This window comes from Rattus rattus, chromosome 11, assembly GCF_011064425.1.
Source record: "Rattus rattus isolate New Zealand chromosome 11, Rrattus_CSIRO_v1, whole genome shotgun sequence".
Lineage (NCBI taxonomy): Eukaryota > Metazoa > Chordata > Mammalia > Rodentia > Muridae > Rattus > Rattus rattus.
Genome location: NC_046164.1, coordinates 22,240,675 through 22,256,954, shown reverse-complemented (window position 1 = coordinate 22,256,954; position 16,280 = coordinate 22,240,675). Strand labels below are relative to the sequence as shown.

The following is a 16,280-nucleotide window of genomic DNA, read 5'->3' as shown; positions in this document are numbered from 1 at the left end:
TGGTCGGGAGACCACCTCTTCAACACATGTCTTTGAGTACACCAAGGATCCAGAACACAACAGTAACATGGTTGCTGTACCCAAGACTGAAAATAACACAGACTTGAAACTCTACAACCAGCTTCGTCAACTGTGGGTCATGGCCCCATAGCTGGGTGTGGAGCTCACACAAGCATTTGGTTCAGTAAAAGCAGTAAAAAATTAATTCAAATCAAACACATAAGGAACCCAAGGTGTTTCCGGCAGAGCTCATTCATGCCAGGGCCTGTGACGTCACTGCTGCCTTGGCTCTGATCACATGGCACTGTGCATGCCTCCTGCCATGAGGCTGCCTGAAGCCCCTTGGCTCAGGTCCAAAGCTAATGGGTGTTAGAATCGGCCGTATATCACTATACATAAGGTCTTCTGCTCTTACAGAACTATAAAGGCATAACTAGAGCTTAACCATGGTTGAACTGTGGAAAACAATATTGACCATTTTTCTACCACATTTCATCAGCATGTAAGTATCAAATTAGTATATCACTCATTGTATTGTGAAAATTCGATTTTCAAAATTGCACATGACCTTGTATACATATGTGGAGACCGGAGGCTAATGTCAGGCATCTGTCTCTATTGTGTTTCACATTACTTTCTAAAGCATTATTATTTCTACTTCATGTGTCTGAGTGTAGCCTTCATATATGTATGTGTGTGTGTCCGACACCTAGAGGCTAGAAGAGGACATTGAGTCCCCTGGAATTGTGTTATAGCATCATGTGGGTGTGGGAACCTCACCGAGGTTCTCCACAAGAACAAGCACTCTGAACTGCTGGGCTCTCTCAGGCCTCCACCAGTTTCTGAACAGGATCGTGCTGAGGGTTGGTCTGCTGCTATGCATTCTAATGCTAAATTCTGTACTGAGGTCTAGGCCTGCGAGTGAGTTCTCATGTTTACCAGCTTTTGCTGTGCAAACCTTGTTCCTTAATTTAAAACTCTTGGTTAAGTAAGAATGGCTACAGACAATTACTGGAGAAATTAGAGGTAGGTGGGTGTTGGAGGAGGAGGAGGAGGAGGAGGAGGAGGAGGGGTGAGGAGAGAGGGAAGCCGCCATGAGGGAGATGAACGATCATGGTCGAGCACATGACCAAGAGATATGCTGGGTACAATGCTGGGGACAATGCCAGGCTGGCAGTTAGAAGAGTAGATTAGGGGTGACTCCCAGTAATTGTCAAAGCCATGAAAGCCATAGGATCTTTCACTGAGCCTGGGGCCCACCATCTAGCTGGGATGCCCTACCTCCCATGGTACTTGTGTTTACAGGGCAAGCACTGCACTCCCTGAACCACAGCTCTAGCACCAAAGAACTGTTTAAAAGTGTATTTCTTCCTGAATTAACAGCAAATATTTGATTTTGTAAACCTATACACTTGGGGTTGCATAAAAACGTCTCAGGCAAAGAAGGGGTTGCAAACGAACAATGTTTCTGAGGCTCTGGTCTGACAGACTGATTTATTTGCATTTCTCAGTACAGTGACTTGCACAAGACATTTACTTGTGCTGTCTTCCTCTGAGCAACCCCCCCCCTGCTGTAGTCAATTAGCTCTGATGGCATTAAGATCCGCTCAGAGCCCCTTCATCAGCATCGGGGAACGTTCAGGTTCTGTGAGGCTCGCTCAGTTTCTGAATCTACTGGCAGATGAAAAGGCTTCGGAAAGGAAGGCTTTCTTCATCAGCCCAGGGCTTCACAGTCAGCAAGTTTCCTGAGTGGGAATGTCTAATTTGGGTCCAATTATATCAGCCCACCTGGGGACACCTCCTGACAAGAAGAGTTAGTCTCTTGCCCAGTGCCCTGCTCAATTAGGAGACTCTTAAATTAAGACTTTGGAAGCGTCTATTTTTAGCTCCCGCCCTTACCATGCCTTCATTTCTAGCTCACTAGTGTAAGCCCCACCGCAGAGCTAGGCCTCTCAGGATCTGACAGACCCGCCCTGCTAATACAACGAGGGCTTGGAAGAGCCCTGGCTACTGAGATCAGCGGTGGAGGCCACTTGGGTGCTTGAGGAGAGCATGCGTTCAGGTTACTACTGGGGACACTTTTGAGCTGTTAGGGGCTGGCTGTGTTGGGTCAGGGGTGAGAGTACACAGTCTCATGGTCATGTGCCATTGCCAAAGTAAAGCTTCTGACTGACCCAGTCGGAGCTAACTCAAGTCAGGTAAAGTGGGAGAGTTGGCTACAAAAAAAAGCCATAAAGACGTAAAAGTCAGTCTTCTGCATGCTCCAAGGACCTCCCAGGGATGTTTGTGTCTGGTTTCTTATGCAGTGTACGGAGATTCTGATATCTCTATGTTTGAAATTTTCTTTTCTCTCCCCTCCCGTCTCCTCCCCTCCCCTTCCCTTCCTTTTCTGAGACAGGGTTTCTCTGTGTAGTCCTGTCTGTCCTGGAGCTTACTGTGTAGACCAGTCTGGCCTCAAACTCAGAGATCCACCTGCCTCTACCTCCTGAGTGCTGGGATTAAAGGCCTGCGTCACCATTGCTCACAACATTTTTGTTTTTAATTCACATGCTAAACAATCAACCTTGCCACTTAATTACATCCTAGACCCTGGGTTTACTGTGTGTATGCGTGCGTGTGTGTGCGTGCGTGTGTGTGTATGGGCATGTGTGTGTTTGTGTGTGTTTGTGTGTGTGTGCGTGTGTGTGCATGTGCGTGCGTGTGCATGTGTGTGTGTGTGCGTGTGTGTTTGTGTGTTTGTGTGTGTGTGCATGTGTGTGCATGTGTGTGTGTGCATGTGTGTGTGCGTGTGTGTGTGTGTATGTGTGTGTGTGTGTGTGTATGGGCATGTGTATGGGCATGTGTGTGTGTGTTTGTGTGTGTGCGTGTGTGTATGGGCACGTGTGTGTGTGCGTGTGTTTGTGTGTGGGCACGTGTGTGTGTGTGAGTGTGGGCACGTGTGTGTGCGCGTGTGTGTGTGTGTGTGTGTGTGTGTGCACGTGTGTGTGCGTGTGTGTGTGGGCATGTGTAGGGAACCACTGAACCAGATGATCAGATTCCCCTGGAGCTGGAGTTATAGGTGGGTGTGAGCTGCCTGAGATGGGTGCTGGGAACTGGACCTGGGTCCTGATCGTGAGCAGCAAATGTTCCTAACCACTGAGCCATCTCTCTGGCCCCATGCATTTACTTTTTAGGGGAAAAATATGGCAATCTTAAATCAAGAATGACTAAAAGAAATATATCCAGGGGTTGGGGGATTTGGCTCAGTGGTAGAGCGCTTGCCTAGGGAAGTGCAAGGTCCTGGGTTCAATCCCCAGCCCAAAAAAAAAAAAAAAAAAAAAAAAAAAAAAGAAATATATCCAAAATCTTTTACCTGAAGAACAGAAAATGTTAAAGATTTATTTTTATTCGTGTGTGCGTACGTGCGTGCGTTTGTTCCTGTGAGCCACAGCCACATGTGTGTAGGTTTCTGGGAAGGCTGGTTGAGGGCATCTGATGCCCAGGACCAGTTGAGAACCATCTGACTTGGTGCTGGGAACCAAACCCAAGTCCTTTGGAAAGCAGCAAGTACTTTTAACCACTGAGCATCTCTCCAGAGCCAAGCAGAAAAGTACTAAAGGAGGAATCCTAATTAGAAATAAAAGAGTACTTTTTTGGCATAATAATTTACACAACTAAAGTTTGTGTGTATAAATGATGTGTGATAATATCCTTCATGAATCCATTGTATGAAAATAATACAGAATTATATTAAAATGCTTTTTAAGTAAATATGACAGACTAGCATTTTTCCAAATTCTAATATTTTAAAATTTGGAATATAGCTTAATAAATATCAAGAAAACCCATCCAGCTGCAGTGTTGTCAGTGCCTGTGTGAGTTTATTTCTGAAAACAAATGGCTATACCTTCTGCAGCCCTGCGCTTTGGGGACAGTGACCACAGCTGGGCGTTAACTTAAGACTGACTATTGAGTACTTCTAAGACTGCTTTTATGCAGCACCGAAAGAAAAAAGATAGTGTGTCAATTAAAGTATTGGCAGCTGAGATGACTCCACAATTAAGAATATGAGAACGTCCTAGTTCCTCAGACCCACGCGCTGTCATGCAGCACTACAAAGGCAGTGGCTGCTATCCTCAGGAGAGCGTCTGCCTCAGCGTTCACCACTGCTCGGTTCTCACCCATATGCAATTCAATTCATGAAAGAAAAGATTCTACAGCTTTAGTTATGTGTTGAAGCTGCTCCTGCCCTCCACATGTTGGAACTTAACTGCTGCTGTGATGGCATTCAGGAGATAGGAACGTTACATCACTGGAACCATGACTGAAAGGTGGAAGGGAATGCTCTCTTTCTCTCCTATTCTTTAGCATTCCATAGTGTAAAAATTCAAGAACAAACCTTACCAAATGCTGTGACTTTGACTTGGGTTTCCCCATCTCTACATCTATGAGAAGTTTCTTCTTCAAAAGATTACTTTATTTTAAATTATGCATGTGAGTATGTGCACATATGTGTGGATAACTGCAGAGACCAGAGGTGAGAGATTCCCCTGGAGCTGGACTTACAGGCCATTGTGAGCCACCCAGTGTGGGTGCTGGGAACCAAACTTGGGTCCTTGGAGAAGTGCTCTTAACTACTACTGGGCTGTCTCTCTAGCCTGAATTTTCTGGTCTTGATAAATAACCTAGTGTGGTGATTTGAATATGCTTGTCCCATAGGGAGTGGCATTGTTAGGACATGTGCCTTGGAGGAGGTGTGGCCTTGGAGGAGGTGTGGCCTTGTTGGAGGAGGTGTGGCCTTGGAGGAGGTGTGGCCTTGTTGGAGGAGGTGTGGCTTTGTTGGAGGAAGTGTGTCACTGTGGGGCTGGGCTTAAGAGGCCTCCTCCTATGCTCAGGCTCCACCCACTGCAGAAAAGCTTCCTCCTAGCTGTCTAAGGACACCCATCTTTCCTGGTTACCTTCAGATCAAGATGCAGAACTCCCAGCTCCTTTCTCATTAACTCTAACGACCCCCTCCCACCCTTATTGAAGAAGAGCCTTCTAAACCTTGACAGTTTGGAACTGTAGCGTGCATTAATTAGCTACTGATGAGAAGCTCCAGAGGCAGGACTTACGTGAACTCCAGCTGGATGGCATACTCTTTGGAGATGAAGGGAATCTGGTCTGGGGCCAGGCGCTTCGCCAGCTGCAGAGCACTGTCCCAGTGCTGTAGGTCCCGCCTCATCTGTTGGAAAACAAAGCCCTAAGGTCCAGAAGGCAGCATGCTTTTTAAAGTCACCGCAGAGAGCCAGGCTTAGTAAAAGGAATTACATTTTTTCCTTAAATAATAAAACTTTCTATTTACAAAGACACTGCTATAAAATATAGTCCGAAAGGCAGTACAAGAGTCTTCTAGGCTGGACAAAAATCTTAGCTAGTATGGTAGCTTGTGCTCCTCTCAAAACAAAATCTAATAAACATTTTATTTTTTAGTATTTTTTTCCAGTAGTGAGAAATTAAAGCTAATATAATCGATTAACTGAAAATTTCACCATAGAAGGACACGAATAAAAAACCTAGGAAACACTTTAGAAATTGATTTCCTTCCTTCTGTCATTGGTGAGGCAGGATTTTGCTATGTGTTCCTGACTGGCCTGGAAAAAGACCACATAGTCCAGGCTGGCTTTGAACTTGCGGCAACCTTCCTGAGTCTGTTTCTTGCTGGGATTGCAGACATGAGCTACTAACTTGGCTGGAACTGATGCACCTTTTCTTTTTTTCTCTCTTTCTTTTCTTTCTTTCTTTTTTTTTATTTATTAAAGTCACATTTATTTATGTCTGTGTGCATAAGTACATGTGTGTTACTGTGTGTACGGAGGTCAGAGGACAACTCACAAGAGTCAGTTTTCTCCTTGTATCACGTGGGTTCTGGGGATCAAAGACAAGTCACCAGGCTTGGTGGTCACCGCCTTACCAGGTGAGTCATCTCTCTGGCCCCTGATATGGCTTCTTAGGTGATTTGAAGCTATGTTGCAACATGAATAACAGAAACCACAACATATAAAGCATCTTCCTTTCTGGATCCTGTGGTGTCTTACAAGTATTTGGCAAACAATATACCAGGTCACTACTGAAGAATGTGTCCAGTTCATTCCTCACTGATTTAAACTGTAGAGAACTCGTAACTAATCTTTCCAAGTGCTATTTTCTTACCTGGTCCTGGTCTAGAACATGAACTTATTTCATTTTTCACAACTATCTTTTGCAATATTCTTGTGTCCATTTCATAGATCCAGAAATGGAAGCAAAGTCAGGCCAGGTCTTACACAAGGCTGCACGGCCAGCAAGGGAGAGCAGGCGGGAGGCAGGGCTTTCTTCCTAAGTAACTTGTCTCGCTAAGGGAGGCTGAAGGAACTGTAGGGTGCCATTAGCCCTTGGTTCTGAACTGTCACCTCAGGGCCTTTATGAAGCTAATATCATGTTTTATTATATATTATAATATAAATATATTATAACAGATAGATGCAATCTATTTTCTTTGAGAAAAGATGACCAGAAGTTCAGGGTTTGTTTGCTTATTTCTGGCTACTGCTTGTTATATAAATTACTTCTAATTTACTGTACTCTAAACTCATTTTCTTGCCCTACCACCCTGAGGGTTAGGCATCATTATCCACACTTTAAAGAAGAAGGACCTAAGCTGAGAGAGGTCAAAGGACATGCCCAAGGTCACAAACAGGTGGGATCTGAATCCAGATGTGCCTCACAGCCTCCCCCCCCACCCCACCCAGTCTTGCTACGTAGCCCTGGCTAACCTAGAACTTGTTATTTGGGCCAGGCTGACCTTGAACTCCAGCACTCCTCCTGTCTGCCTCTTGAGAACCGGCTAGTCTATGCCCTTCAACTGCTAGTCTGTGTCTGCAGGCCTCCCTTCCCCTCTGACTCTGAACTTAGCCCCACATTCTGTTCTGTTCCCCATCTGCAGCCGTCAGCTCCTCACAGAGAGGAGAGGTCCATGCAGGAACTAGAAGATCAATGTGCTTCAAGGTCCTCATGTGGGAAATAGAGAAAATAACGGCATTAGTCTATAAGATAGATTGTTGAGAGGGTTAAATGAGGTAATACAGGTCAGGAGCTTGGGACAGCACATGGGCAACATGAACAATCAACAAACGACATCTACTTTCCTTTTTACAGTTTGTAAGTTATACACAGTCTTTTCTCTTTGGACACATTTAGACTTTGAATTATTTAGCAGTGCTACAACACCATGCCTTTTTTATACCTCCACTGAATGCAGGATGAAAGTGGTTTTGAAGTTAATGAGTACTCAGGGGCTCTGAAAGCTGAATGTCTACACGTCAGGAGAGGAAGCCACGTGGTGCCTGGTGCTGCCAAGTCTGACTGTAGAGAAGGGTGACTGCCCGTTCTCTTTGCTGTCATACCTCCAGGGCTGCCACCGGGCAGTTGGATGCCAGGTACAGGTCCTGAGCCAGGTTGAAGTCATTAGTAAACATGGCGAGATGTCCTGCCAAAAGATTGTAGTCCTCAATTCCCTACAAGGAAAAGCAGTGTCGTGAGAAGAAATATAAGGCTTTCACTTTCAAAGGCTTTGCTCAGGAGGAAGAGCTATCAGACCACCTATTCAGTTGTTTGAATTGAGACCAAAATGTAAAAAGCTGAGTAAGCCACATCTATGCTGTGATCTAGTGACTCATGAACTACTGCATACCTTTATTTGTTCCAAGGACATCACGGTGCCAACGTCCCCCATCGTCCGGGAAACGCGAATGGCAAACTCCACCTCCATGTGATGTAGACAGGCTCTGGCCAGCTCACTCCACGAAGTGCGGTCGTTTAGCATTTTGCATATATCCCAAGCATCAGGAAACCTAGGGTTGAGTGCACAAACTGAACCACTGTTCTGCCTGTCGCCTACTAAGGACTCTTGGACAGCATGTCACCAGACATTACATGCTAGGGAAATCTCAAAACATTTCTTAACCTATACTTAGCACTTGCAAGTTATGGAAGACAAACGGTTTTTCTTTGCATTGTTTTCTTACCGTCTTGATGTATGTGTGGAGTGTATGTATGTATGTGCAGCTGTGTGTGTCCACAGAGGCTGGAGGAGGACATAAAGTATCCTGCTCTAGCCCCTTAATCGCCTGAGACAGGGACTTAGGCTGAGTGTGGATCTCATGGTTTTGGAATAAGGCTGGCTAGGCAGCCCCAGACACATGTATGTGGGGGTGTGAGCTCAGGTTCCCAGGCTGGTGCAACATCTTCTACCCCCTTTCTTACCTTCTTCATAGTCAGAATTTACTCTCTATAATCAGCCCCTTCCCACCACCAATTAACATCTAATTCTAACTTTTAAAATTCCACATAGAGTTGGAAATTATTTTTGTTCTCACTTAAATATAATAAGGCTGGGCATGGTGGCACATACCTTTAATCCCAATACTTAGGAGACAGAGGCAGGAGGATCTCTGTGAGTTTGTGAATTTGTAGCTCAAACAACAAAACAAACCCACCCTCAACCCTACACAATGTATACACTTCAGAGTTCAGCAAATAGATGTGCAGGCACAGATGTTCTCTGTTGCCATTCCTTCCCCATGACTCCTCCCCCTCCCTGTGTGTGTGTGTGTGTGTGTGTGTGTGTGTGTGTGTGTGTGTGTTTAGATAAATACACAGTAATAGGTAGAGGAAAAATAGAAATCTATAAAGCAGCGATTCTCAACCTATTGGTTGTTGGTTGCAACCCCTTTGGAGGTCAAACCACCCTTTCATGGGGGTCTCCTAACACCATCAGAAATGCATATTCCTTTATTCCCAGCACTCAAGAGGAAGAGGCAGTTGGATCTCTGTGTTCAAGGCCAGCCTAGCTTACAAAGTAAGTTCCTGGAAAGCCAGGGATGTTGTACACAGAAATCCTGTCTCAAAAAGCCAACAACAATAAAAAAGAAAACAGATATTTATATTACAATTCATAACAATAGCAAAATTATAAAGTTACAAAGTACCAACAAGGATAATTTATGGTTAGGGGTCTCTACAAGATGAGGAACTGTATTAAAGGGTGACAACATTAGAAAGGTTGAGAAGCACTGCTCTAGAAGATGATGTTGTTAATCAGGACAGGTCTGAGGAGTTTAATGACTGGTAGGAAGTTATAAATACAGGTTTAAACTGAAGATAGATTTGTTTTATTCTGCTGACACAGGATCTTGCTATATAGGCCAGGCTGGCCTAAAACTTGAGATTATCTCAAGCGCTGGGACTGCAGGGCAGACCACTACCCTTGGCTACTGAGGACAGCTGACCTTTCTGTTTTGCTTTGAACTGTGCCAGGGATGGATCCCAGGGCCCCGAGCACAATAGGTGAGTACCGTATACTAAGCTGAAGCCCTAGTCATGAAGACCGTGTCTGCAGCCAGTCTACGTGGGTGATAAGACTGACGATAATAATGGTGAGGAGAGTCATGCGTGAAGAGCAATTAGAGAACCCTGAGGAGTTACTCAGGACACGGTCAAAAGAAACTCCCAGTTGCCCTACATAAGAAGGAACAAAAAATAAGGAAAAAGGAATCTCAAGCAAGGCAAAAGTCAAACTTCACTGTTTAATTAGAACTTTCCAGTAACAGGCTATTTGTGGCTCTGTGAGTTTTTCTCAGAGTAGAGCATTTATAAAGGCCATATCAGACAATAGTGCTTCCTTTAGAATCTACATGTGTTTTCACATCCATGGTCTTTATTATGTGTATATGTATACGTATGTGTCAACATGTTTGTGTATCTTAGGTGTACATGTATGTATGGTAGAGTGTGTACCGGAGGCCAGAGGACAATCTTGGGTATTGTTTCTCAAATGTCATCTACCCTTTCTTTGCTCTTGGGACAAAGTCTATAACTGACCCACACTTGTTATGCAGGCTGGGCTGACTGGTCAGAGAGCCCAGCAACCCAGCTGTGCTTACGCCATTACACCCAGCTTCTTTCCAGTGTGGGTTCTGGGAACTAAACTCAGGTCCTCATGTTGTGAGCAAGCACCTTAACCCAAGCTGCCTCTCCTGCCGCTCGTACCCATTATCTATTATCCATGAGCGAAGCTGTGCACATCTGCTGGCTAGGCCATGAAGGCAAAGAGCTGCTCTGTCACTTCCGCTCCTACCTACCGCTTGAGCATCAGGGTCTGCATCAGCATTTGCCTCAGGTCAGTAGGCTCCGTGTCTTTTATGCTGTCAAGGAAGCTGTGGGTGCTGAGGTAGATGGAGTTGATTTTCCCACTCTGAGTCTGGCAGGTCAGCTCTCCATTGTATAACAGCAAAGGCTTGTGGGAGAAGGGCAGTTTAGTGCCACCAGCCAAAATGACCTTGGATCCTGTATCAGAAAGCAGACCACTTAACACTGCAGACTAATGCTTGGCCCAAACAGCAGAAAGCCTTCAACTTCACTACAATGGAAACTCATTTCTCAGTAAAAGTACAGTGAGTGATTGATACCTTGGATGGTGTCCTTGTGAAACACATACGTGTATACCTTGTCATCATCATAAGCAATAAATACACCTTTATCCATCGGCCAGTTTTCCCAAAGGACGCCTTTAATGGTTGGCGAGAAGTCTGGAATCTCATAGGTCGCATCATTAACCTACAAGATAGGACTCACAAATTTGTCTCAAGTATCCAACATTACGAACCACTGTTAAGAGGCTGCCTGAGGCCTCAGCAGCCATGGCTTCCCAGCCCGTCTCTGACCCAGCATCATTACCTCCACAACTGCTCAAACAGAATGATAACTACTGGGCAAATCCAGACTGTCATAAAGCTGGACTAGTTTATAAGAAAAACTGTAAGTTTAGACACGATGGCTCCAAGTTACTAAAACACTGCTACGATGTGTGGAACAACTTTCCAGTTTGTTTACTTTTGAGTCAAGACTTGAACAGCTGAGGCTAGCCTGGGCTACACAGAACAATAACATACAGTCTCCACAGCAACGTGTCCCCTGACATTGCTCACTAACAGGAAATTACAAAGAAGACAGCAAAGGACTTTAATCCTCAGCTCCCTGGAAGAGAAAACTTTACTTGGTAAATACTTCATTAAAAGAAACTTTTAAACAGGCATCGGGGCACACACCTTTAATCCCAGCCCTGAGGTAGAGGCAGGTGGGTCACCACGAGTTCAGGGCCAGAGTGGTCTATATAGCAAGTTCCGGGGCTACATAGTGGAGAGACCCTGTCTCAGAAACAGACGAAATGACAACCACATTCTTTCTTTACTGCATCAAACACTTGAGCACCTTGAGTTTTTGTTTGGTTTCCTAGCACTGGGGACTGAGCCAGGGAATGAAGCCTGCTAGACAAACTTTGTCAGCACCGAGTTATACCTCAGCCCACATTTTCAAATTTTCTAGACTTACAGGACAGTAAACAAATCCATCACTTTTCTCATCAATGAAAACCAGTCTGGTTCCATTTGGATCAGGAAATAGCTTTTTCACACCAACAGGATGCCGGTAATCATTAACAAACTGCCAGTCTTCGATGAAGAAATACTGAATAATGCCAGTCTAAAAAAAACAAAAACAAAAAGAAAAAAACCAAGGTCTCATCAAGGAGCTGTAAAATGTGGTTAAGAAAATACTGACTTTCCACAAAAAATTATCCAGAAGATAATTTTGAAAGAAAAATATTAATAATCTTGGTAAAGGAAGAGGCTAATGCATTTAATATATTTGGAAGGTATGGACTCTGGAGAAATAAAATGGGAATTCAGAAGTGACTGTAATGTGTTTAGTAATATGTGGTCACAATCCATTTATAGATTTCCTACTTGCTAGGGAAACTTTAAACCCAATTAAACAACCACCAAGTACATGGAGGGCTGCACAGTCTGTGACACCGTCCCCATGGCAGGCTGTGAGAGGTTGTCCAGGTCCTTGGCAAGTGTACATGAAGCAGACTCTTGCCTGCTCTCAGGGATGCACACAGCCATGCACTTCTGTTTAACTGAGTCTGGACCGCCTGGCTGTGGTTCTGCTCCTTGAGTCTAGTGAGACCGCAGGCTCCAGGTAGCCGGCTGTGTGCCCATCTGGCTTGGCTGTGTGCACCCGCTGGAGCTTGACTCTACCCATGTACACTGCCACATCCACACCAGTGAGCTGCTCAGGGAGCACTGAGCCACCTGACAGGCTCCACTGGTGGGACCTACAGAACACAGAGGGAAAAAGTGTCTACACAACTCTAAAAATGTTTCCAGAGAGTTGGAGATGACTAACTTGTTCTTTGAGGTGAGTATTACCTGATATGAAAACTAGACAAAAGTAACAAGAAACTAGGTAGTGCATGCCTTTAAATTCCAGCACCGGCAGGGGCAAGTGGATCCCTGGGCGTTCAATGCCATCTTGGTTTACACAGAATGTTCCAGGTCAGCCAGGGCTACATAGGAAGAGGCCACCTTGCAGAAAAGACTAAACAAAACAAAAACCTCCAAAGCCTGAAATTGGGGTACAGCGGGATGGAGGGGGCTCAGCAGTTAAGGTCACTGGTTGCTCTTCCAGGGGACCGGTTCAATTCCCAATACCAGAGGTGACACACAACTGTCTGTAACTCTAATACAAGGGGATCTGACATCCTCTTCTGGCCTCAGAGGCCACCAAGCACATATGTGATACATGGAGATAATATGCAGGCAAAGCACCCATGCACATAGGATTTAAATTAAAAATATATTAAAAACGCAAACAAACAAACCCCCCCATAAACCGAGATTACATTTAAACCCAAGCTTTCGCAAATGATCTTAACAATGTGAAAAGGAGACTACGTTAGCACACACGAAGGAAAGCCCGGTTGGAAGAGCTACGTGGTGACTAGCAGATAGCGGAGCTGACAGAGTCCCACAAGTCAGATTCGAGCCCAGCCTTTGCACTACACAATCAAAATTGCTTAAAATCACCAAGTGCTCACGCTGCAGGCTCTATAGAAGTATATAAATGGTCAGTCACTTTATTGTACTGGATTCAGTAAAAGGAGGGAAAAACAGGAAGAGGATGGAGACTGTAAAGTGAGAATTAGAATTTGTCCGTGCTCTGCCTTCCAGAAGCTAATACGTACATCAGTTCCATAGATGAGGAAATCACTAGTCAGGGCGTGGCATAAAATCCGGCACTTATCATCCACTGCTGGAAAGAGCCGGGTCTCGCGTTCTTCCTGAGCGTCCAACATTTCATTTTCTATCTAAAACATAAAGACGTCCCATGTAGGAGTTCATTGACTTATCTGAGTAAATCAGGTGTACAGCTAGGGAAAGTGTCTTTCCCCAGTTCAACTCCTCCCTTAGACTCTCCCTTAGGCCAGCCTATGCACAAAACAGCTGGCCCACAGAGGCATCTCTGAGCATCCTTTATTTAGTGGGAGATTTATATGCAGCTGCTGTCCAGCTGCAGATTTCCTTCCCACATGCAGAGTCAAGAAATAGATGTGTGCATAGATGCCCTGGTCTAGAATGCTGTCCTCAGAGGGGCCAGTCTCTGGAACAGCTCAAGAGGCAGTTTGGTGAATCCCTCCCTATGTGCAACATGGCCAGTTAGAGCAGTGATGGATCCCTATGTGCAACATGGCCACTTAGAGCAGTGAGTGTGTTCTCTTTAGGTGCTCACAGCTCACCTACAGTTCCATGTAGATGCAAATCACCACCCAGGCCATTTTATTACAGTGAATGCTGTGAGTAGCACTTTGGATACAGGCTTCCAGGACACGGTGGTAAGAAGTCAACTGCGTCTTTTACCCACACAGGGTTCTAGCTAGTCTGCACACTCTTGTTTCCTGGTCAAGGGACTTAGGAATGGGACATCAAATTAGGCTTCCAGGATATGAAGATTATACTTACCAAATGTAACTGGATTTTGCCTTCAAACAGTGCAGCAGCATAGTCAGAATGAAGGCAGATGCTGGCTACTGTTCCCAGATATTCCACATCTTTTAACTTTTTGACAACTGTCATAATTTCAAAAACATTTAAACACATTAAATTATAGGTAAAAGCACTGCATCTATGCATTTGCAGATGATTGTTTAATGTATATTCGGCAAGGATCTTCTGAACTAAACCTTATTTCAGCCACTCTAAAGAAAACGCCTCTTTTAGCTGCCAAATAAGTTTACCCTTTGGGTTCCCTAGTGGCCCAGGAGGAACAAAACAGTAACAAATAAAGATCACAAGCAACACAAATGATGCTTAAGTAACAAGAAGTCAACAGTTTCCTACTTAAGATGTCACTTCCTGGGCTTTTTATCCGATCCAGAGTTGGGAAAAGAAAGACCAAGTTCCCCTTATGTTAATAATGTTAATAGCATTATTCAAAGAACAAAACCAAGAAGGAATGGAGACTGTCGGTTATGCACTTTCTGCTTATGTATGCCTCAACAACGGCACTGTGTGGAGTGAGGCCACTCACTTAATTTCACCTCCTGTGCTTCTTGATCCCTTTAAAGTAACTTTATCTTCCAGAGAGTCAAGTTCACAGGGTAGCTAAGTCCTTTAGCAGAGACAGAAAGGGACCTCAAAGCCAGGGCCTCCGTAATGGAAACTCTCATACCATGCTGTCTTTACTACAGGAGCAAAGAACACAGTCTGTCTAGAAGTCATGTAAAGATTTTAGAGTGGAAACAAAGTTAAGAAATATGTCAGAATGAAGACAAGTGGAGGACTCAGGTTTAGACATCACTTCTAGAGCTTTTCAAATGCCACAGAAATGGAACTCCATACAAGAACACACATGGATTTAGACTTGCCATTTTCACCAAGGACATAAAACCAAGCTCGATTGTTCATCCCCACGGCTAGATGATAGAGCCCTACTGCGACAAAGTTGGGTTCAACATCCACGGAAACTGTGATTGGCGGTTCCTACAACACAGTATTAGAATAGTAGTGGACTAACTGCTACAGCTGCTTTCACTTATAAACACAGGACAGACCATACAGTTTACATACTCCTTCAATGAGGTTGGCCACGGTGACCTCAAGGAGGGAGGTGAGATATGCAATCCTTGTGTGACAGGCGTCCCCGAGGATGGGCAACTTGGTCAGGAAGACATGCAGCGAGCCTCTCTGGGTAGACAGTGCCAGCAACTGACCATCGTCAGTCCAGGATAAGGTACCTAGCCCTAAAACAATTTGTAAAATAAATTATCATTCAAAAATACAATATACTGCTGCAGATAATCAAATAAACATATTCTTGTAAAGGCATAAACACTTTAGATGTTTTCCCCCTAAATCATTTTGCCATTTCACTATCCATTATTAAGAGAATATGGGTGCTGAGTCATTTCCCTTGGCTCGAACAAAAGGATACATGCTTTGTACAACTGGGATTGGGGTAAAGTTTGTATATGCTTCTGATCCAAAAGTGTACTTCCAACTGTTTAGCCCAGTAGCACGATTTAACCCAATTCCTAAAAGAAACTATTTTAAGGTGCTTCAGGGAAAGGTTTTAATTTTAATTCCTTCCACAAGAATGCAAAGCACACAACTATCACGATTCTTCCCAACGACGACGACAGAATACCAACTGGCTTCAGCAAGGTCAATACCTTTATTCTCATCATCCAGATTAATTATAGCATACATGTCTCTCAGTTCTGTCAGATCATGGATTTTTATGCTGAAAAGTAAAGAAAAAGGAGCATAGATTTGTACGGGGCTCATTCTGGCTTTCTTATACATTATTTCAGTCACATCCTGCCCTCCCACTCCAGGCCCTGCTGTTGGACCCTCCCTCCCCTCGTTCATCCCTCTGTGTGTTCTTTTCTCTGCAGCCACAACTCGGAGTCAATGGCCTCTTCGCCGGCCTCTATCTGTGCTCTGGAGCCCACTTTCAGGGCAGGCTGCTGTGTGTACTGGTAAGAAAGATTGGCAGACAGATGGAGGATGCCCTGCTGAGTTGGTGGCACTCTAAATTCTGGTCTTGTCCTTTAATTGGACTGTTATTACTTAGCTTTCAAAGCCCTTCGGTCTGTACACCCGTCCTGGTTTATAGCTGGATAGGGGAGAGGCAGGTGGAGTGTGCCCCATGTAATCTGAAATGCCCATTTAGTGTCAAGATTGACTTTCTAGCATAGTCCACTTTATTCTTTTGCTCTGAGGCATATGACCTTTAGATGCCTTTGTTCCACAGCCTTGCTGTTTCACTATACGGTATCAAGAGACTGTGAGCGCTGACCATGTGAGCATGGACAAGGAAGTAGAGAACTTAAAAGCTTTTCTCGGGGTTGGGGATTTAGCTCAGTGGTAGAGCGCTTGCCT

At 44.6% G+C, this 16,280-nt stretch overlaps 1 protein-coding gene across 1 annotated transcript in view; it reads right to left on the bottom strand.

Moving 5' to 3' along the window:
- Wdr19 (WD repeat domain 19) overlaps positions 1-16,280 on the bottom strand; it is a 63,092-nt gene that overhangs the window by 21,108 nt on the left and 25,704 nt on the right. Inside the window, exons 10-20 of the mRNA XM_032916233.1 lie at positions 15,569-15,639; positions 14,967-15,139; positions 14,765-14,879; positions 13,860-13,966; positions 13,085-13,207; positions 11,389-11,538; positions 10,467-10,614; positions 10,140-10,344; positions 7,691-7,850; positions 7,404-7,514; positions 5,094-5,203 (exon numbers count right to left, since the gene is read on the bottom strand). Coding sequence (XP_032772124.1) covers positions 5,094-5,203; positions 7,404-7,514; positions 7,691-7,850; positions 10,140-10,344; positions 10,467-10,614; positions 11,389-11,538; positions 13,085-13,207; positions 13,860-13,966; positions 14,765-14,879; positions 14,967-15,139; positions 15,569-15,639 — 1,473 coding nt within the window. The remainder of the gene's footprint in view (positions 1-5,093; positions 5,204-7,403; positions 7,515-7,690; positions 7,851-10,139; positions 10,345-10,466; positions 10,615-11,388; positions 11,539-13,084; positions 13,208-13,859; positions 13,967-14,764; positions 14,880-14,966; positions 15,140-15,568; positions 15,640-16,280) is intronic.